The 17,805-nt window shown below is 40.0% G+C and overlaps 1 protein-coding gene across 3 annotated transcripts in view; it reads left to right on the forward strand.

Moving 5' to 3' along the window:
• The window catches only part of STK26 (serine/threonine kinase 26), a 64,010-nt gene extending 47,868 nt beyond the window's left edge, over positions 1–16,142 (forward strand). For 2 of the 3 annotated variants that reach the window (XM_038588312.1, XM_038588310.1), the window contains 8 exons: positions 856–964; positions 1,049–1,206; positions 2,382–2,567; positions 3,912–4,060; positions 5,121–5,214; positions 5,662–5,724; positions 5,806–5,942; positions 14,343–16,142. In XM_038588312.1, the coding sequence (XP_038444240.1) occupies positions 856–964; positions 1,049–1,206; positions 2,382–2,567; positions 3,912–4,060; positions 5,121–5,214; positions 5,662–5,724; positions 5,806–5,942; positions 14,343–14,367 (921 nt within the window). In that variant the 3' untranslated portion in view covers positions 14,368–16,142. The remainder of the gene's footprint in view (positions 1–855; positions 965–1,048; positions 1,207–2,381; positions 2,568–3,911; positions 4,061–5,120; positions 5,215–5,661; positions 5,725–5,805; positions 5,943–14,342) is intronic. The other variant, XM_038588311.1, reaches the window with a different exon arrangement.
• Positions 16,143–17,805: the final 1,663 nt, after the last annotated feature.

Genomic DNA, 17,805 nt, shown 5'->3' on the forward strand with positions numbered 1-17,805 from the left:
ACCATTTATTTTAAAGAGAGATTTTCAGATATTCCATTACAATTTCTCCTGAAACCTAATCATTGCTTTCCTTGTATTCCAGTTGGAACTACTGGCTTTGGTACAGGGATGGGGAAAGAAAGGGAAATGTGTTATGGTTATTTGAAAAAACTGTATACTTTCACGATTTGATCATTGTTTTTTTTTGTTTGTTTTGGTTTTTGGTTTTTGTTTTTTTTTGCTTGTTTGGGTTCTGTTTTACAATGGAAGTCTGAATAGATTAATTATATATTCCTAACTAACTTTTAAATTTTGGTCTCAAAAAGGCTCTCGGCTTTCCAAAGTGATTGAGATACACGAATGCTAAGAACTGTGCTGTGAGCTGACCTATATGATCTAGTCAAGTTGCTGTGGAAATCTTAGTGACTGTATGATCTCAAAATAGTTTAGTGTAAATAGTTGATCATTTAAATAGCCAACACCAAAATTGTTAAGTAGTTGATTTCTTTTTTCCTAGCCAAAAAAGAAAAAGAGAGAGATTGAGAGAAGAAAGCTAGTTCTGTCATTGTTAGCATATTTCTTAACTCTTAGATGTAAATATTTGAGAACCTCAGGATTTGGAGCTGGTACAGGGGTCATACTACTTGTATTATATTTCGAGATTAAATCTAATCATGTAAAAACCTTTTCAGCCCTTTGACTTAACTTGTTGACTCTCTTCCCTTTTAAATTGTTTTCCCCTTTGTTTCAATATTGGCTTAATAAAGGCAGAATTGCTTTGTATATCTCAGTGATTCCTTTATTTCAAAGATAATATCCGGTTTGAACTTGGTTGTTCAGACATGTATAAAAGTGTGTGTGTTTTCCCCCCCTAAGCTTCGAGCTGGTCCATTTGATGAGTTCCAGATTGCTACCATGCTAAAGGAAATTTTGAAAGGTCTGGACTATCTGCATTCAGAAAAGAAAATTCACCGAGACATAAAAGGTATACAAAAATCATATATGAACCTGAGAAATGTAGCTGTGTCCTGAGGATGCTGAGCAGATTTCATTTCTTTTTTCCTCCCAGCTGCCAACGTCTTGCTGTCAGAACAAGGAGATGTTAAGCTTGCTGACTTTGGAGTTGCTGGCCAGCTGACAGATACACAAATTAAAAGAAATACCTTTGTGGGAACACCATTTTGGATGGCTCCTGAAGTTATTCAACAGTCAGCTTATGACTCAAAAGTAAAGTGTACCTGTAAAAAATATTTTGTTTTTAATAGTAGGTTCTATATAGCATGCTATTCTATGTAATAAACTGCCCTAATCTTCTTTCTTTTAAGAGTATTTCAAAAGCTAGAGTTATGTCAAGTGTTCCTGCTAAGTCATAAGATCCCAGGATGCTGATAGTATTTGGACCCTATTCCCTTTAGTAACCTTTTGTCCAACTTAGAATAAAATCTGAGATCATTACTATCACATACATGGCCATCTATGATCTGGCCTTTGCCTCTCCAGCCTCATCTCCTATTACTCTCTTCTATATTCTGTCTCCTTTGACCACAGGGGACTCATTGCTATCCCTCAAACATATCAAGTACCACTCTGGCCTCAGAACCTTTGTACTCAGCCTTCCCTCTATCTGGAATAACCTTCCTACCAATCGGGTCTCTGCTTCAACATTACTTTACAGCGTAGGGGCTCCTGGGTGAGTGGCACAGTCAATTGGGCATCCAACTCTTAGCTTCGGCTCAGGTTATGATCTCAGGGTTTTGGGATCAGCCCCATGCCAGGCTCTGCGCTCTTGGAGTCTGCTTGAGATTCTCTCCCTCTCCCTCTGCCCTTCCCCCTTAAAATAAATCAATAAATCATTTTAAAAAACACATTACATCACAGAGTAGTCTTCCCTAGCCATCCCGTGTAAATGTGTAGCCCCAGGACCCCATAACTCATTATCCCTTTATCCTGATTTTATTCTTTTCTTCACAGAACCGAGTACCACCTGACATCATATTATTTATTTATCTGTGTCTTTATTGGAACTCAAGCCCTATGAGAGCAGGGATTTTTGTCTACTTTACTCACCACCTGAATCCTCAGTGCCTAGAATATGGTACCTGGCAAAACATTAGGGAATTTGATAATTTTTTAAATAAATGAATTCTGTTAAAAAATGTATTACATTTACATTTCTTGAGATACTATTTTTGTAAAGTTTTACCTATTTCATTGTTTAAGTCCTCTCTACCCTCAACGTGGGGCTCGAACTCCTGAACCCAAGATCAAGAGTTGCACACTCTTCTTATTGAGCCAGACAGGCACCCCTCTTGAGACACTTTAATATCATATGACCCACAGGCTATTTCATGACTGTTGGAATGGAATTTCGAGGTATTATTTTTTTCTCTCTCTTCCCTCAGGCTGACATTTGGTCATTGGGAATCACTGCCATTGAGCTAGCCAAAGGAGAGCCACCTAATTCTGATATGCATCCAATGAGAGTTCTGTTTCTTATTCCAAAAAACAATCCTCCAACTCTTGTTGGAGACTTTACTAAGTCCTTTAAGGAATTTATTGATGCTTGCCTGAACAAAGATCCATCATTTGTGAGTATATATTGCTATTACTACTATTTGTTTTCTATTATTAAATCTATATAAAGCAAATGTGATTTTTCTACAGTGAGGAATACAGTGCCTGTGTATTGTCTAAGATCCTTCTAGGAACCTGATTCTTCGCTCTGTCTTGCTAATTCTCTTCAGTTCTTAACAAGACCCTTACTTTATCTTCTCCTTCCATTGTATTTTTTTTTCTCTTTCTCATGGTTCCTAGCTTCTTCCTTATTCTATTGATCATTTCTTATTTCAGGAGGAAGGAAATTTGAGATACAAAGTTCCTGTTACAGGAAGTCATTAAAGTACATGTGTAACTATCCAGTGATTTTTATTCAACTGTATTTTTATTTTTCATGAAAAGTGATATGTGCATTTCACATTTTTTTTGAATTTCCAACATATGAAGTTATATGCTTTTTCTGAAGTCCAGTGAACTCCACTCATTTACCTGGCAGATTTGATCACAGTTGCTTTACTGATTCTTTTTTTTTTCTTTACTGTTTCTAAAATAAAGCTGCCTGGTGACTTCTAGGGGCTAGAAATGTACAAGAACTAGGTTTCGATGGAACTGTTTTTAAATTGAGAATGATTATGCTGATATTAATAAAACACTAGGGGAGAAATGTCCCCCATAGCACCTGGTATTTGCATTTAGATGTGCTATGAATTAATGCATGATGGAGAAAGGCTTAATCTGAGCATCATATGATGTGTGCAGATGATAATAAATTATAGCCCTCTAGCTGTCATCCATTTTTTCAACTTAAATATAATAAAAGTATTTGAAATGTTTTTAAATTTTTACTTATTTTCAAAATCCTGCCATGTGTTTCTCTGCTTTTGAGAGGGCCCTGCCTGTCCATTTGCTGGTAGGTAGGCCACCTTTTTGACCCTGGGCTTGAACAAATTGGTACCAAGGTAGTGTATTGAATTCGGTTGTCTTGAGGCACTTCAAAAAGTAGAATTAGAGCAGCCCCAGTGGCTCAGTGGTTTACAGCCCTGCCTTCAGTCCAGAGCGTGATCCCGGAGACCCAGGATTGAGTCCCATATCGGGCTCCCTGCATGGAGCCTGCTCCTCCCTCTGCCAGTGTCTCTGCCTCTCTCTCTCTCTCTCTCTGTGTTGTGTGTGTGTCTCATGAATAAATAAATAAAATCCTTTTTTAAAAAAAGGTAGAATTAGCTATTTATTACCCCTACAACATTTTAGTTGTCTTCATGTTTGTAGACCTAGTTTTCAGATCTACCTTTTCAGCTTAATTGAAATGATTTTTCACCATCCCTTGCAACCATAAAAGAGCCTAGAAATATTCATGCATCCTTCATATTTTTCCTTAGCGTCCTACAGCCAAAGAACTTCTGAAACACAAATTCATTGTAAAAAATTCAAAGAAGACTTCTTATCTGACCGAACTGATAGATCGATTTAAGAGATGGAAGGCAGAAGGGCACAGTGATGATGAATCTGATTCAGAGGGCTCTGATTCGTATGTACAAATCATTTAATTTTTATGTAGGTAGCCCATTCTAATATTGCCTTTTAACTAGTATCTGTTCTGCTTTCTCTAGCATAAAATATAAACCTTATTTTAAAGTTTTACTGTAGAAACCGTGAAAATCTTTTAAAATCACAGTCTGTGGAGTACAATGAATTTGGAAGCAGGTTTTTTTCTTTGAAGTGCATTGCTCTAGTTTTAAATGGTCTCGGTCTAACCCCTAGTGGATACTTAAGTATATTACAAAATTTTGGAATATGATTTGAGTAAAAGTGATTTATTAGTTTGCCCAAAGTGATAAGGGGCTATGTCTTCTCATACTTTGGGGGGAACCTGCAAAATTCATCTGGAGGACTGACCTCCAGGCCTTTCCCACCCCTTGCCCACATGCTAAACTGTGATCAGACTAATATATTTAAATATTCGTTTATGTATGTTTTGTAGCCCCCCTAAAAAAGTTACACTGTTTTTCTAACTGCAGCATTTACATTGACATCTTAGATTCTAAGCCCATAACTTAATTTAGACTAGGGAAGTCTGTAGGTTACACCAGAATTTACCATTCCACTGGTCAAATTGGCACAAAGGCAACACCAAGTTTCTTTAGCTAATACTCTCAGTGTCCTGCATTTATTTGAATTACCCTATCTTTGAAAAGAATAAGAACTACCAGGATGATTTTTGTACCCTGTTGTAATGGTTTGTTGGCTGTGGCTGCCTGTGCAAGTAGCCCATGGAACTTTAAAGGAGAATCAAAAACCACATTACAGAAGATCCTGATCCAGTCAGTGGGGATTGGTGGAGGCAGGGCTTTTTCTATGTGGGAAGAGGTCTCCATGTGTGATTTTGATGCATACTTACGAGTTGAGGACCACAGCTCTTCTTCAATAAATTATAGTATCTACCTGAAACTGAGATCAAATGCTTTTTTACAGTATAATTTTTTTTATATATTAGAACAACTCTTCAGAGTCTAGCTGCATTGATTTGGCATTTTCACCAAGCAGAATTATTTAGGAACTTATATTAGTATTTTGGGCCATCTCTTTAGGGAATCCACCAGCAGAGAAAATAATACTCATCCCGAATGGAGCTTTACCACCGTGCGAAAGAAGCCTGATCCAAAGAAGCTACAGAATGGGGCAGTATGTGCATGGCAATAGTCATTTCCTCTTGATAGATAGACTCTGTTGGACTAATGTAGTGAGATTATGATAGCCAAAAATTATTAGAATTTAATACCTCTAAATGCCCGTGTACCTCACTGTGTCCTTAGTATGCTTCATTTGCCATTAGTTTTAAGCTAATTAAGTAAAGGTCATGGAAGTCATTTAGATGGTCATTGGTATGTTTTATTTTTATTTTTTTCTCATTGGTATGTTTTAAAATGCATTTTACCTAAACATTCATGAACCCAGTGGAATCGTGGATATCTATCATAATCGATAGTGGGTGGGTGGGAATAAAGCATAGAGGCATGACTTATGTTGGGTTTTTTGGGAGGGAGGATTCAAATTAGTGCTCACTTGTTATAGAATAAGAAAAACATGACTGTTAATTTCACATACGTAATCTATATTATTTGTTCGAAGGAGCAAGATCTTGTGCAAACCCTGAGCTGTTTGTCTATGATAATCACACCTGCATTTGCTGAAGTAAGTATGGATTCATTAGCTTTGGATATCTATGTTAAGAAGTATAGTATTTTCAATGTTGTCACTATTGATCTTTCTCAGCTTAAACAGCAGGATGAGAATAACGCTAGCAGGAATCAAGCCATTGAAGAACTTGAGAAAAGCATTGCTGTGGCTGAAGCCGCCTGTCCTGGCATCACTGATAAAATGGTGAAGAAATTAATTGAAAAATTTCAAAAGTAAGCTTGACATGTCATTTAAGAAATAATTTTGACATTTTCTGCTGGATGTAAGTTTATGGTGTAGTATCATGACCTTGATTTGGTCATTTCAACTATTCCTAATTATTCAGTCACTTCTCAATAGTTGCATGTTTTAAAACTGTGTTGTTTGTTGCCCATCTTAAACATGAGCTTTTGGAATTGTTATCTTCTGGCATGAAAAGATACTTTTCCACTGAAAGAAATGGCCTATGGCCTGTGTTGGGTATTTTTCTCCTTCACCTGGTGGTAGAGTACAGACAAAAGGTCATGGAGCATATTTTGATTTTGGGCCCTTGTAAATACCATTTAGGAATGCTTTTGTTCGGGGATCCCTGGGTGGTGCAGCGGTTTGGCGCCTGCCTTTGGCCCAGGGCGCGATCCTGGAGACCCGGGATCGAATCCCACATCGGGCTCCCGGTGCATGGAGCCTGCTTCTCCCTCTGCCTGTGTCTCTGCCTCTCTCTCTCTCACTGTGTGCCTATCATAAAAAAAAAAAAAAAAAAAAAAAAAAAAAAAAAAAAAAGGAATGCTTTTGTTCTTGCCACTACCCTCATTACACTACCATTCACATCATTTCCAGTGCTAAAGTTCTTACATTTAGCCCCCGTAAAAAAAGCTAAGGGAAGGATTTTACTTTTTTTAAAAGATTTTATTTATTTATTCATGAGAAACACAGAGAGAGAGAAAGAGAGGCAGAGACACAGGCAGAGGGAGAAGCAGGCTCCATGCAGGGAGCCTGACATGGGACTCGATCCCAGGTCTCCAGGATCACGCCCTGGGCTGAAGGCGGCGCTAAACCGCTGAGCCAACCAGCCTGCCTGGGAAGGATTTTAGACAGAGGAGGTCAGTGAAAACCACAAATGGTCCTTAGGATTGACTTTAGTTTCCATAGTGTCTTGACTTGGTGGTTTACCTTTGTTCCCATTCAATAAAGTTCATGCATTTAATTTTTTAGTTCTCTTTTTAAATAAGACTTTCATATGCATGCACCTGGCTCCAACAGTTTATAAAGCAATACTAATTCTAGTCTCCATACCAATCATGTTGCTTATCGGCACATCTTTCGCTTTGTTTGTATTTGTGATGCCACTGGGATTAACTTGAAGCAAATTATATAGCCTGTAAAATCACACATTCTCATAGACATTCTATCTGATGAAGCCAATTTGTACTCGCACACTAAAGCTCCTCTTCAAAACCCCTTAGATGTTCATAGGCAATGTCCCGCTTTTTTTCCAATTTACAAACAAACTAATTAGAGGTTTGTAAAATCAGATACGAAAGGGATGTTGTTTTTTGTTTTTTTATATAATAAATTTATTTTTTAGTGGTGTTCAATTTACCAACATACAGAATAACCGCCAGTGCCCGTCACCCATTCACCCCCACCCCCCACCCTTCTCCCCTTCCACCACCCCTAGTTCGTTTCCCAGAGTTAGGAGTCTTTATGTTCTGTCTCCCTTTCTGACATTTCCCACACATTTCTTCTCCCTTCCCTTATATTCCCTTTCACTATTATTTATATTCCCCAAATGAATGAGAACATATGTTTGTCCTTCTCCGATTGACTTACTTCACTCAGCATAATACCCTCCAGTTCCATCCACGTTGAAGCAAAGGGTGGGTATTTGTCATTTCTAATGGCTGAGGAATATTCCATTGTATACATAAACCACATCTTCTTTACCCATTCATCTTTCGATGGACACCGAGGCCCCTTCCACAGTTTGGCTATTGTGGCCATTGCTGCTATAAACATTGGGGTGCAGGTGTCCCAGCGTTTCAATACATCTGTACCTTTGGGGTAAATCCACAGCAGTGAAATTGCTGGGTCGTAGGGCAGGTCTATTTTTAACTCTTTGAGGAACCTCCACACAGTTGTCCAGAGTGGCTGCAGCAGTTCACATTCCCACCAACAGTGTAAGAGGGTTCCCTTTTCTCCACATCCTCTCCAACATTTCTGGTTTCCTGCCTTGTTAATTTTCCCCATTCTCACTGGTGTGAGGTGGTATCTCATTGTGGTTTTGATTTGTATTTCCCTGATGGCAAGTGATGCAGAGCATTTTCTCATGTGCATGTTGGCCATGTCGATGTCTTCCTCTGTGAGGATGTCTCAGAGGCCTTCCTCTGAGAGGCCTCTGTGAGGCCATGTCGATGTCTTCCTCTCTTCATGTCTTTTGCCCATTTCATGACTGGATTCTTTGTTTCTTTGGTGTTGAGTTTAATAAGTTCTTTATAGATACTGGAAACTAGCCCTTTATCTGATACATCATTTGCAAATATCTTCTCCCATTCTGTAGGTTGTCTTTTAGTTTTGTTGACTGTATCCTTTGCTGTGCAAAAGCTTCTTATCTTGATGAAGTCCCAATAGTTCATTTTTGCTTTTGTTTCTTTTGCCTTCGTGGATGTATCTTGCAAGAAGTTACTGTGGCCGAGTTCAAAAAGGGTGTTGCCTGTGTTCTCCTCTAGGATTTTGATGGAATCTTGTCTCACATTTAGATCTTTCATCCATTTTGAGTTTATCTTTGTGTATGGTACAAGAGAGTGGTCTAGTTTCATTCTTCTGCATGTGGCTGTCCAATTTTCCCAGCACCATTTATTAAAGAGACTGTCTTTCTTCCAATGGATAGTCTTTCCTCCTTTATCGAATATTAGTTGACCATAAAGTTGAGGGTCCACTTCTGGATTCTCTATTCTGTTCCATTGATCTATGTGTCTGTTTTTGTGCCAGTACCACACTGTCTTGATGAGCACAGCTTTGTAGTACAACCTGAAATCTGGCATTGTGATGCCCCCAGATATGGTTTTCTTTTTTAAAATTCCCCTGGGTATTCGGGGTCTTTTCTGATTCCACACAAATCTTAAATAATTTGTTCTAACTCTCTGAAGAAAGTCCATGGTATTCTGATAGGAATTGCATTAAACGTGTAAATTGCCCTGGGTAACATTGACATTTTCACAATATTAATTCTGCCAATCCATGAGCATGGAATATTTTTCCATCTCTTTGTGTCTCCCTCAATTTCTTTTAGAAGTGTTCTATAGTTTTGAGGGTATAGATCCTTTACCTCTTTAGTTACGTTTATTCCTAGGTATCTTATGCTTTTGGGTGCAATTGTAAATGGGATTGACTCCTTAATTTCTCTTTCTTCAGTCTCATTGTTAGTGTATAGAAATGCCACTGATTTCCGGGCATTGATTTTGTATCCTGCCATGCTACCGAATTGCTGTGTGAGTTCTAGCAATCTTGGGGTGGAGACTTTTGGGTTTTCTATGTAGAGTATTATGTCATCGGCGAAGAGGGAGAGTTTGACTTCTTCTTTGCCAATTTGAATGCCTTTAATGTCTTTTTGTTGTCTGATTGCTGAGACTAGGACTTCCAGTACTATGTTGAATAGCAGTGGTGAGAGTGGACATCCCTGTGTTGTTCCTGATCTTAGGGGAAAGGCTCCCAGTGCTTCCCCATTGAGAATGATATTTCTTGTGGGCTTTTGGTAGATGGCTTTTAAGATGTTGAGGAATGTTCCCTCTATCCCTACACTCTGAAGAGTTTTGATCAGGAATGGATCTTGTATTTTGTCAAATGCTTTCTCTGCATCTAATGAGAGGATCATATGGTTCTTGTTTTTTCTCTTGCTGATATGATGAATCACATTGATTGTTTTATGAGTGTTCAACCAGCCTTGTGTCCCGGGGATAAATCCTACTTGGTCATGGTGAATAATTTTCTTAATGTATTGTTGGATCCTATTGGCTAGTATCTTGTTGAGAATTTTTGCATCTGTGTTCATCAGGGATATTGGTCTGTAATTCTCCTTTTTGGTGGGGTCTTTGTCTGGTTTTGGAATTAAGGTGATGCTGGCCTCATAGAACGAATTTGGAAGTACTCCATCTCTTTCTATCTTTCCAAACAGCTTTAGGAGAATAGGTATGGTTTCTTCTTTAAACGTTTGATAGAATTCCCCTGGGAAGCCATCTGGCCCTGGACTTTTGTGTCTTGGGAGGTTTTTGATGACTGCTTCAATTTCCTCCCTGGTTATTGGCCTGTTCAGGTTTTCTCTTTCTTCTGTTCCACTTCTGGTAGTTCGTGGCTTTCCAGGAATGCGTCCATTTCTTCTAGATTGCCTAATTTATTGGCGTATAGCTGTTCATAATATGTTTTTAAAATCGTTTGTATTTCCTTGGTGTTGGTAATGATCTCTCCTTTCTCGTTCATGATTTTATTAATTTGGGTCTTCTCTCTCTTCTTTTTAATAAGGCTGCCTAATGGTTTATCTATTTTATTAATTCTTTCAAAGAACCAACTCCTGGTTCTATTGATCTGTTCCACAGTTCTTCTGGTCTCGATTTCGTTGAGTTCTGCTCGAATCTTTAGTAACTCTCTTCTTCTGCTGGGTGTAGGATCTATTTGCTGTTTTTTCTCTAGCTCCTTTATGTGTAAGGTTAGCTTTTGTATTTGAGTTCTTTCCAGTTTTTGAATGGGTGCTTGTATTGCGATGTATTTCCCCCTTAGGACTGCTTTTGCTGCATCCCAAAGATTTTGAACAGTTGTATCTTCATTCTCATTAGTTTCCATGAATCTTTTTAATTCTTCCTTAATTTCCTGGTTGACCCTTTCATCTTTTAGCAGGATGGTCCTTAACCTCCACGTGTTTGAGGTCCTTCCAAACTTCTTGTTGTGATTTAGTTCTAATTTCAAGGCATTATGGTCTGAGAATATGCAGGGGACGATCCTAATTTTTGGTATCAGTTCAGACCCGATTTGTGACCCAGTATATGGTCTATTCTGGAGAAAGTTCCCTGTGCACTTGAGAAGAATGTGTATTCAGTTGAGTTTGGATGTAAAGTTCTGTAGATATCTGTCATATCCATCTGGTCCAGTGTATCATTTATTTATTTATTTTTTCAGTGTATCATTTAAAGCTCTCGTTTTTTTGGAGACGTTGTGCTTAGAAGTCCTTCGAGTATAGAAAGAGCTAGATTGAAGTCACCAAGTATAAGTGTATTATTATCTAAGTATTTCTTCACTTTGGTTATTAATTGATTTAAATATTTGGCAGCTCCCACATTCGGGGCATATATATTGAGGATTGTTAAGTCTTCTTGTTGGATAGATCCTTAAGTATGATATAGTGTCCCTCTTCATCTCTCACTACAGTCTTCAGGGTAAATTTTAGTTTATCTGATACAAGGATGGCTACCCCTGCTTTCTTTTGAGGACCATTCGAATGGTAAATGGTTCTCCAACCTTTTATTTTCAGGCTGTAAGTGTCCTTCTGTCTAAAATGAGTCTCTTGTAGACAGCAAATAGATGGGTCCTGTTTTTTTTACCCAGTCTGAAACCCTGCGCCTTTTGATGGGGTCATTAAGCCCGTTCACGTTCAGAGTTACTATTGAAAGATATGAGTTTAGTGTCATCATGATATCTATTCAGTCCTTGTTTTTGTGGATTGTTCCACAGAACTTCTTCTTAAAGGGGAATTTTAAGAGTCTCCCTTAAAATTTCTTGCAGAGCTGGTTTGGAGGTCACATATTCTTTCAGTTCCTGCCTGTCCTGGAAGCTCTTTATCTCTCCTTCCACTTTGAATGAGAGCCTTGCTGGATAAAGCATTCTTGGTTGCATGTTCTTCTCATTTAGGACCCTGAATATATCCTGCCAGCCCTTTCTGGCCTGCCAGGTCTCTGTGGAGAGGTCTGCTGTTACCCTAATACTCCTCCCCATAAAAGTCAGGGATTTCTTGTCTCTTGCTGCTTTAAGGATCTTCTCTTTATCTTTGGAATTTGCAAGCTTAACTATTAAATGTCGAGGTGTTGAACGGTTTTTATTGATTTTAGGGGGGGGGGAAATCTCTCTATTTCCTGGATCTGAATGCCTGTTTGCCTTCCCAGATTGGGAAAGTTTTCAGCTATGATTTGTTCAAATACATATTCTGGCCCTCTGGCCCTTTTGGCGCCCGTGGGAACCCCAATTAAACGTAGGTTTTTCTTCCTCGGGCTGTCGTTTATTTCCCTTAATCTGTCTTCATGGTCTTTTAATTGTCTGTCTCTTTTTTCCTCAGTTTCCCTCTTTGCCATCAACTTGTCTTCTATGTCACTCACTCGTTCTTCCATCTTGTTAACCCTCGTCATTAGGACTTCTAGTTTGGATTGCATCTCATTCAATTGATTTTAAATTTCTGCCTGATTAGATCTAAATTCTGCAGTCATGAGGTCTCTTGAGTCCTTTATGCTTTTTTCTAGAGCCACCAGTAGCTGTATAATAGTGCTTCTGAATTGGCTTTCTGACATTGAATTGTAATCCAGATTTTGTAACTCTGTGGGAGAGAGGACTGTTTCTGATTCTTTCTTTTGAGGTGAGGTTTCCCTTCTAGTCATTTTGCTCAGTGTAGAGTGGCCAAAAACAAGTTATATTGGGAAAAAGAAAAAGAGAGGAGAGAAAGAAGGAAAGAAAAGAGAAAAAGAAAAAAAGGAAGAAACAAAGGAAAAAAAGAAGAAAATGAGAAAGAAAAAGAAAGAAAGGGGGATCCCTGGGTGGCGCAGCGGTTTGGTGCCTGCCTTTGGCCCAGGGCGCGATCCTGGAGACCCGGGATCGAATCCCACGTCGGGCTCCCGGTGCATGGAGCCTGCTTCTCCCTCTGCCTGTGTCTCTGCCTCTCTCTCTCTGTGACTATCATAAATAACTAAAAATTTAAAAAAAAAAAAAGAAAGAAAGGGAAAAAAAGGGTGGGGGAAGCAAACAAATCAAAACGCAAAAAAAAAAAAAAAACACAAAAAACACGGGGAGTATCTTCTGATTCTGTATACTTTAAGTCCCTTGACTTCCCCTGGAACTTGTCTGTCTAGTTGGTCTTCTGGGGGAAGGGCCTGTTGTGCTGATTTTCAGGTGTTAGCACTTGGGGGAGCTGCTCTGCCCCCTGCCTGGTGCAGGGCTCCGTGGGGTTGTTTATCCTATGAGGCCGCAGGAGGAACAACCACAGTGGCGGCGGCCAGCTCTGGAGCCCTGGATTCAGCTCCCACAGTAACTCCGGAGCTCTCCGTCTGCAGGAGCCTGGTAGCTCTGGGGGCAGGGCCGCTCATCTGCTCAGCTCGGGGCCAGGAGCGTCCTTGCTGTCCTGGGCCCTCCTGGCGTCTGCCTGTCCCGGCAGTGCCCAGTGCTCCAGGGCCTGCGCTGTTGGATTTGCGCTCACGGCTGCGCAGCCCCCTCCGTGCAGAGCCCCCACCCAGCCCCTCCGAGCTGCTCCCAGAGCCGCGCAGCACCCCCTCCGCGGAGCCTCCGCCCGAGCCCCTTCCAAACTGCTCCTGGGTCAAGCCATCCACGCACTGCAGCCCTTAGGGAGTTCGGCGCACTCTCCCCGGGGCGCAGGTGTCAATTAGTGTCCCAGGGAGCCTGAGGGCATCCCCGCCCTCCTCGGGTCCTGCTCTAACTCCCTGCGGGCCCCTTTCCGCCAGGGAAGGTTGGTGCAGCTCCTGCTTCTCCCGGAGGGGGCTCTCTTGTCCTGGGGACACTCGCCACGGCCTTAGCCCGGTTCCTCGCGGGGCCCCTCCCCCTTGGAGGCCTTTTGTTTCTTTAGTTCTTTTTTCCCCGTCTTCCTACCTTGATAGAAGCGGGAACTCTTCTCACTGTCGCATTCCAGCTGTTCTCTCTTTAAATCTCAGGCCGAATTTGCAGATTTTCAGGATGATTTGAAGGTTATCTAGGTAATTTGGTAGGGTCAGGTGATTTGGGGACCCTACTCTTCTGCCATCTTGCCCCCTTCTTCTCGGGATTTTTTTTTTTATGGTAGTCACACACAGAGAGAGAGAGAGGCAGAGACATAGGCAGAGGGAGAAGCAGGCCCCATGCACTGGGAGCCCGACATGGGATTCGATCCCGGGTCTCCAGGATCACGCCCTGGGCAAAAGGCAGGTGCTAAACCGCTGTACCACCCAGGGATCCCCGGGATTTTGTTTTTTAGGGGGCTCCACTTGGGGCCTGAGATCAAGACCTGAGCTGAGGGACACCTGGGTGGCTGAGCATCTGCCTTTGGCTCAGGGCATGATCCCAGGGTCCGGGATCAAGTCCCACATCAATCTTCCTGCAAGGAACCTGCTTCTCCCTCTGCCTGTGTCTCTGCCTCTCTCTCTCTTTATCTCATGAATAAATAGAATCTTAAAAAAAAAGACCTGAGCTGACATCAGGAGTCAGGTGCCTAACTGACTGAGCTACCCAGGCACCCCTACAGAAGAGATTTTTGAACTTTTTTATATTTTAGTGTCTACCTGATGAGATTCAGTAAAAGAATTTAGTTTGCTAAATCAGTACCTTCATTGCAGAATTCATACAGGTAAGAAATATAAACATGCATAGTTATATATCAGTTTTTCTTCATTTTATAGGTGTTCAGCAGATGAATCCCCCTAAGGAACTTCCTATTATTGGCTTCTATTTCATACGGACCCAGAGAAACCCACCAAAGCTACTCCAAGCTTAACAATGCGTAACTCATGAGCTCCATGTGCCTTTTGGATATTTGCAACATTGAAGATTTGGAAGAAGCTCTTCAACTATTTTGTGATGGTGTTTATCATTTTATATTTTAAAGAGATTATTTTGTAAGGAATAACTTTTAAATACTATAGTTTCACCTGTATTCTACTAAATGTCGAGATACAGTTTTGCTTTTAGGTATCATTATTACTTAAGTTACTGGGATGAATACCTTTCATATTTTGATCTCTAGTTAACTGTACACTCATGAAACATACAGGTTTTTCAAAGGCATCCTAAATAGTCAACGTTTGTAAATCATCAAGCCTCAAACTTTTTTTTTTTAAAGAAAACACAAGCATATCCTAAAAATGACTATTGGTGGGGAGGTGGAAACAAGTCATACCATCTTAAACAGAAGTTTTTAATAAGCTCTTGGAAATGAAACCTGAAAAGTATTGACTCCTTCTACCAAGTTGGGATGATCTTCCAGGCAGCTCAAGGACAATCCCATTTGAGAGCCCTGTGTTTGAAGCATTTATAGGCAACATGTAGCAACAGTTACCTCTTGGTGTGCAGTATTTACCTTCTCTTGCAGAAGAAGCAGTTAACCCTTATTTAATATGGTTGGAAATTTAAAGCAATACTAATTAGCCAAGGATGGGTTTTTTGCAATACTGGAGGAATTTGACAGGCTTCGTTTTTAAGATCTTCAACTCATATTGCACATTATAGCTTGGATTTGGGGAGCTTAAGTAAAAACTGATAACCATGTGATTAAATACCTGATCAACAGGTATGAATATAACTTGCACCAGCATATTTTCCTCATGGTAGTGAGATGTCCTATAAACTATTTATACATTTTGGTTCTTCATAATTATCCAGTACATAAACATCATTTGTTCATTTTTGAAAGGGTATTTAAATAAGAATTTTCTAGTTCATATGAAAATAACCATAGTACAGGATGATCTGTGTCCATACAAAGTTAAGGTAGACTGTACAGTTAATTTTCAGTCATATTTATGGTACTGTTACATGGGTAATATCTTTTTTCTTTTAAGCCCAGTATATATATTATGCCTGCCTAAGTTTTGAACTGGGGCTATATTTCTGTAGTTCTAGAATTATTAATATTAATTTGTTTTGGTAGTTAATGTTTGTTGTTTGGATCTACACAGTTTGGTTTTTGCACAGAAGTAATTTCTTAAAAGTCTGAATAATTGCCAAATATTAGAAAAAAGGTGTTCTTCGAGTTAAGAATACAGTTTTTTGTCAAAGTGGCCATTACCTCCTCTTCTTCTGTAATAATACAGACACTTGAATAAGTCATGGTCATGTCATATATGCCAAGAAAGTTCTTTTCATCGGTGCCTATACTGTAACAATTACTTTTAATGCATTGTATTTTGAAGGAATGGTTCAGTTGAAATTTTCACCTGCCATGTGACTGAAACGCAATTCCACTTTATAATCTATAGAGGCCTAGAAATAATTTTGCAACTCATATCATGGGTTGGATGAATATTTTTGTAAAAGCAAAAGCAACAAGTTTATAAATGGATTATTTGAAACTTTACAACACAGCTGCGTCGTGAAATGGAATTAATATTGCTTATTCATTAGAGTTATAGTCCTGTAAACTGTTTCTAGGTGAAGCATACTCCAGTGTTGTGAGGGGTTTAAAAATAAATATTTAAATTTCATGTGTTCGTTTTCTTGAGCCAGGGGTATGGTGCGGGGTTTTAATTGTTTCAAATTTTGTCTCCTCTGCCCTCTAATTTGTTGTTGGAACTTTAATACCAATGTCTCCATTGGAAAGTAAAAGATGTTCTTCAGATTTAAACATTGATTGTACCTACAGTGCATATATGTCCCCCTGTCCTGACAAAATTATTTGATAGAATTCCCTTTCACTCAGAAATGCCCTAGGTTGGACAATATGTTGTGTGGTCACCCTAACTATAGTTTTGTTGGGAAATTGTATACAGATCTGAACCCTATAGTTCTTTGGGGAGAACAAATTTCACAAAGACTTCCAGAAGTTGAGAAATAGCATATAAGCCCAAACGGAGATGCCTGGGTGGCTCAGCAGTTTAGCGCTTGCCTTCAACCCAGGGCGTGATCCTGGAGTCCCAGTATAGAGTCTCACATCAGCCTCCCCGCATGGAGCCTGCTTCTCCTCTGCCTCTCTCTCTCTCTCTCTCATAAATAAATAAAATCTTTTTAAAAAGCCCAAATGGGGATCCCTGGGTGGCGCAGCGGTTTGGCGCCTGCCTTTGGCCCAGGGCGCGATCCTGGAGACCCGGGATCGAATCCCACGTCGGGCTCCCGGTGCATGGAGCCTGCTTCTCCCTCTGCCTGTGTCTCTGCTTCTCTCTCTCTCTGTGACTATCATAAATAAATAAAAAAATTAAAAAAAAATAAAAAAAAAAATAAAAAAATAAAAAGCCCAAATGAATTTGAGTTCTTCCTTAAAAAAAGACTGAAGATGAACTTAGTATAGCTCTGAGGATCTATAGGATTAACATACAGGTTACTGGGCTTCAATATATTCTTATTATTAAATTGCTTTTCTACATTTGTGTGACTGGATAAGATTCCTGGAGCAGTGAAGAAGGTGCTAGTATGTGGGAAAGGGCTAGGGAGAGGTATATTAAAAGGAATTTTTCTGTTAGGACTAGGAGAGTAAGAACATGACACAAACATATATATATATTTTGCTTATGGGGCGCCTGGGTGGCTCAGTCAGTTAAGCATCTGCCTTCTGCTCAGGTCATGATCCCAGAGTCCTAGGATCAAGCCCTTCATGGGGCTCCCTGCTCAATGAGGAGTCTGCTTCTCCCTCCCCCTCTCTCTCTCTGCTGGTACTCTCTCACTCTAATATAAATAAAGCATTTAAAAACTAGCTTTCTTATTGCATCATTTCTTTGAAGTTAGTACCTAACATTATCTTGTAAAAATGTTGTACTTAACATTGAAATCAATAAAGTGCTCAAGTGGAATATTATACCTTCTGGGGGGAATAGTAGGAAAATTCTGAATCTGAATGGGTCAAGAATAGAATCATACTTCATGAACTCAGTCTGGTTTTAGCACTATCCTTTTGCTCATTAGCTACCCCACAATTCTACCACTTCTCCCTCCCTGACTCTCCATTTTCATCTGCCTCCTTCCTTTTTCTTTCTTTTTTTTCAGTAAGATTTTATTATTTATTCATGAGAGGCAGAGACACAGGCAGAGGGAGAAGCAGGCTTCCTGAAGCGAGCCTGATACGGGAATCAATCCCAGAACCCCAGGATCACGCCCTGAGCCGAAGGCAGGCACTCAACCACTGAGCCACCCAGGCGTCCCCCTCCTTCTTTTTTC

This window comes from Canis lupus, chromosome X (genome assembly GCF_011100685.1).
Source record: "Canis lupus familiaris isolate Mischka breed German Shepherd chromosome X, alternate assembly UU_Cfam_GSD_1.0, whole genome shotgun sequence".
NCBI lineage: Eukaryota > Metazoa > Chordata > Mammalia > Carnivora > Canidae > Canis > Canis lupus.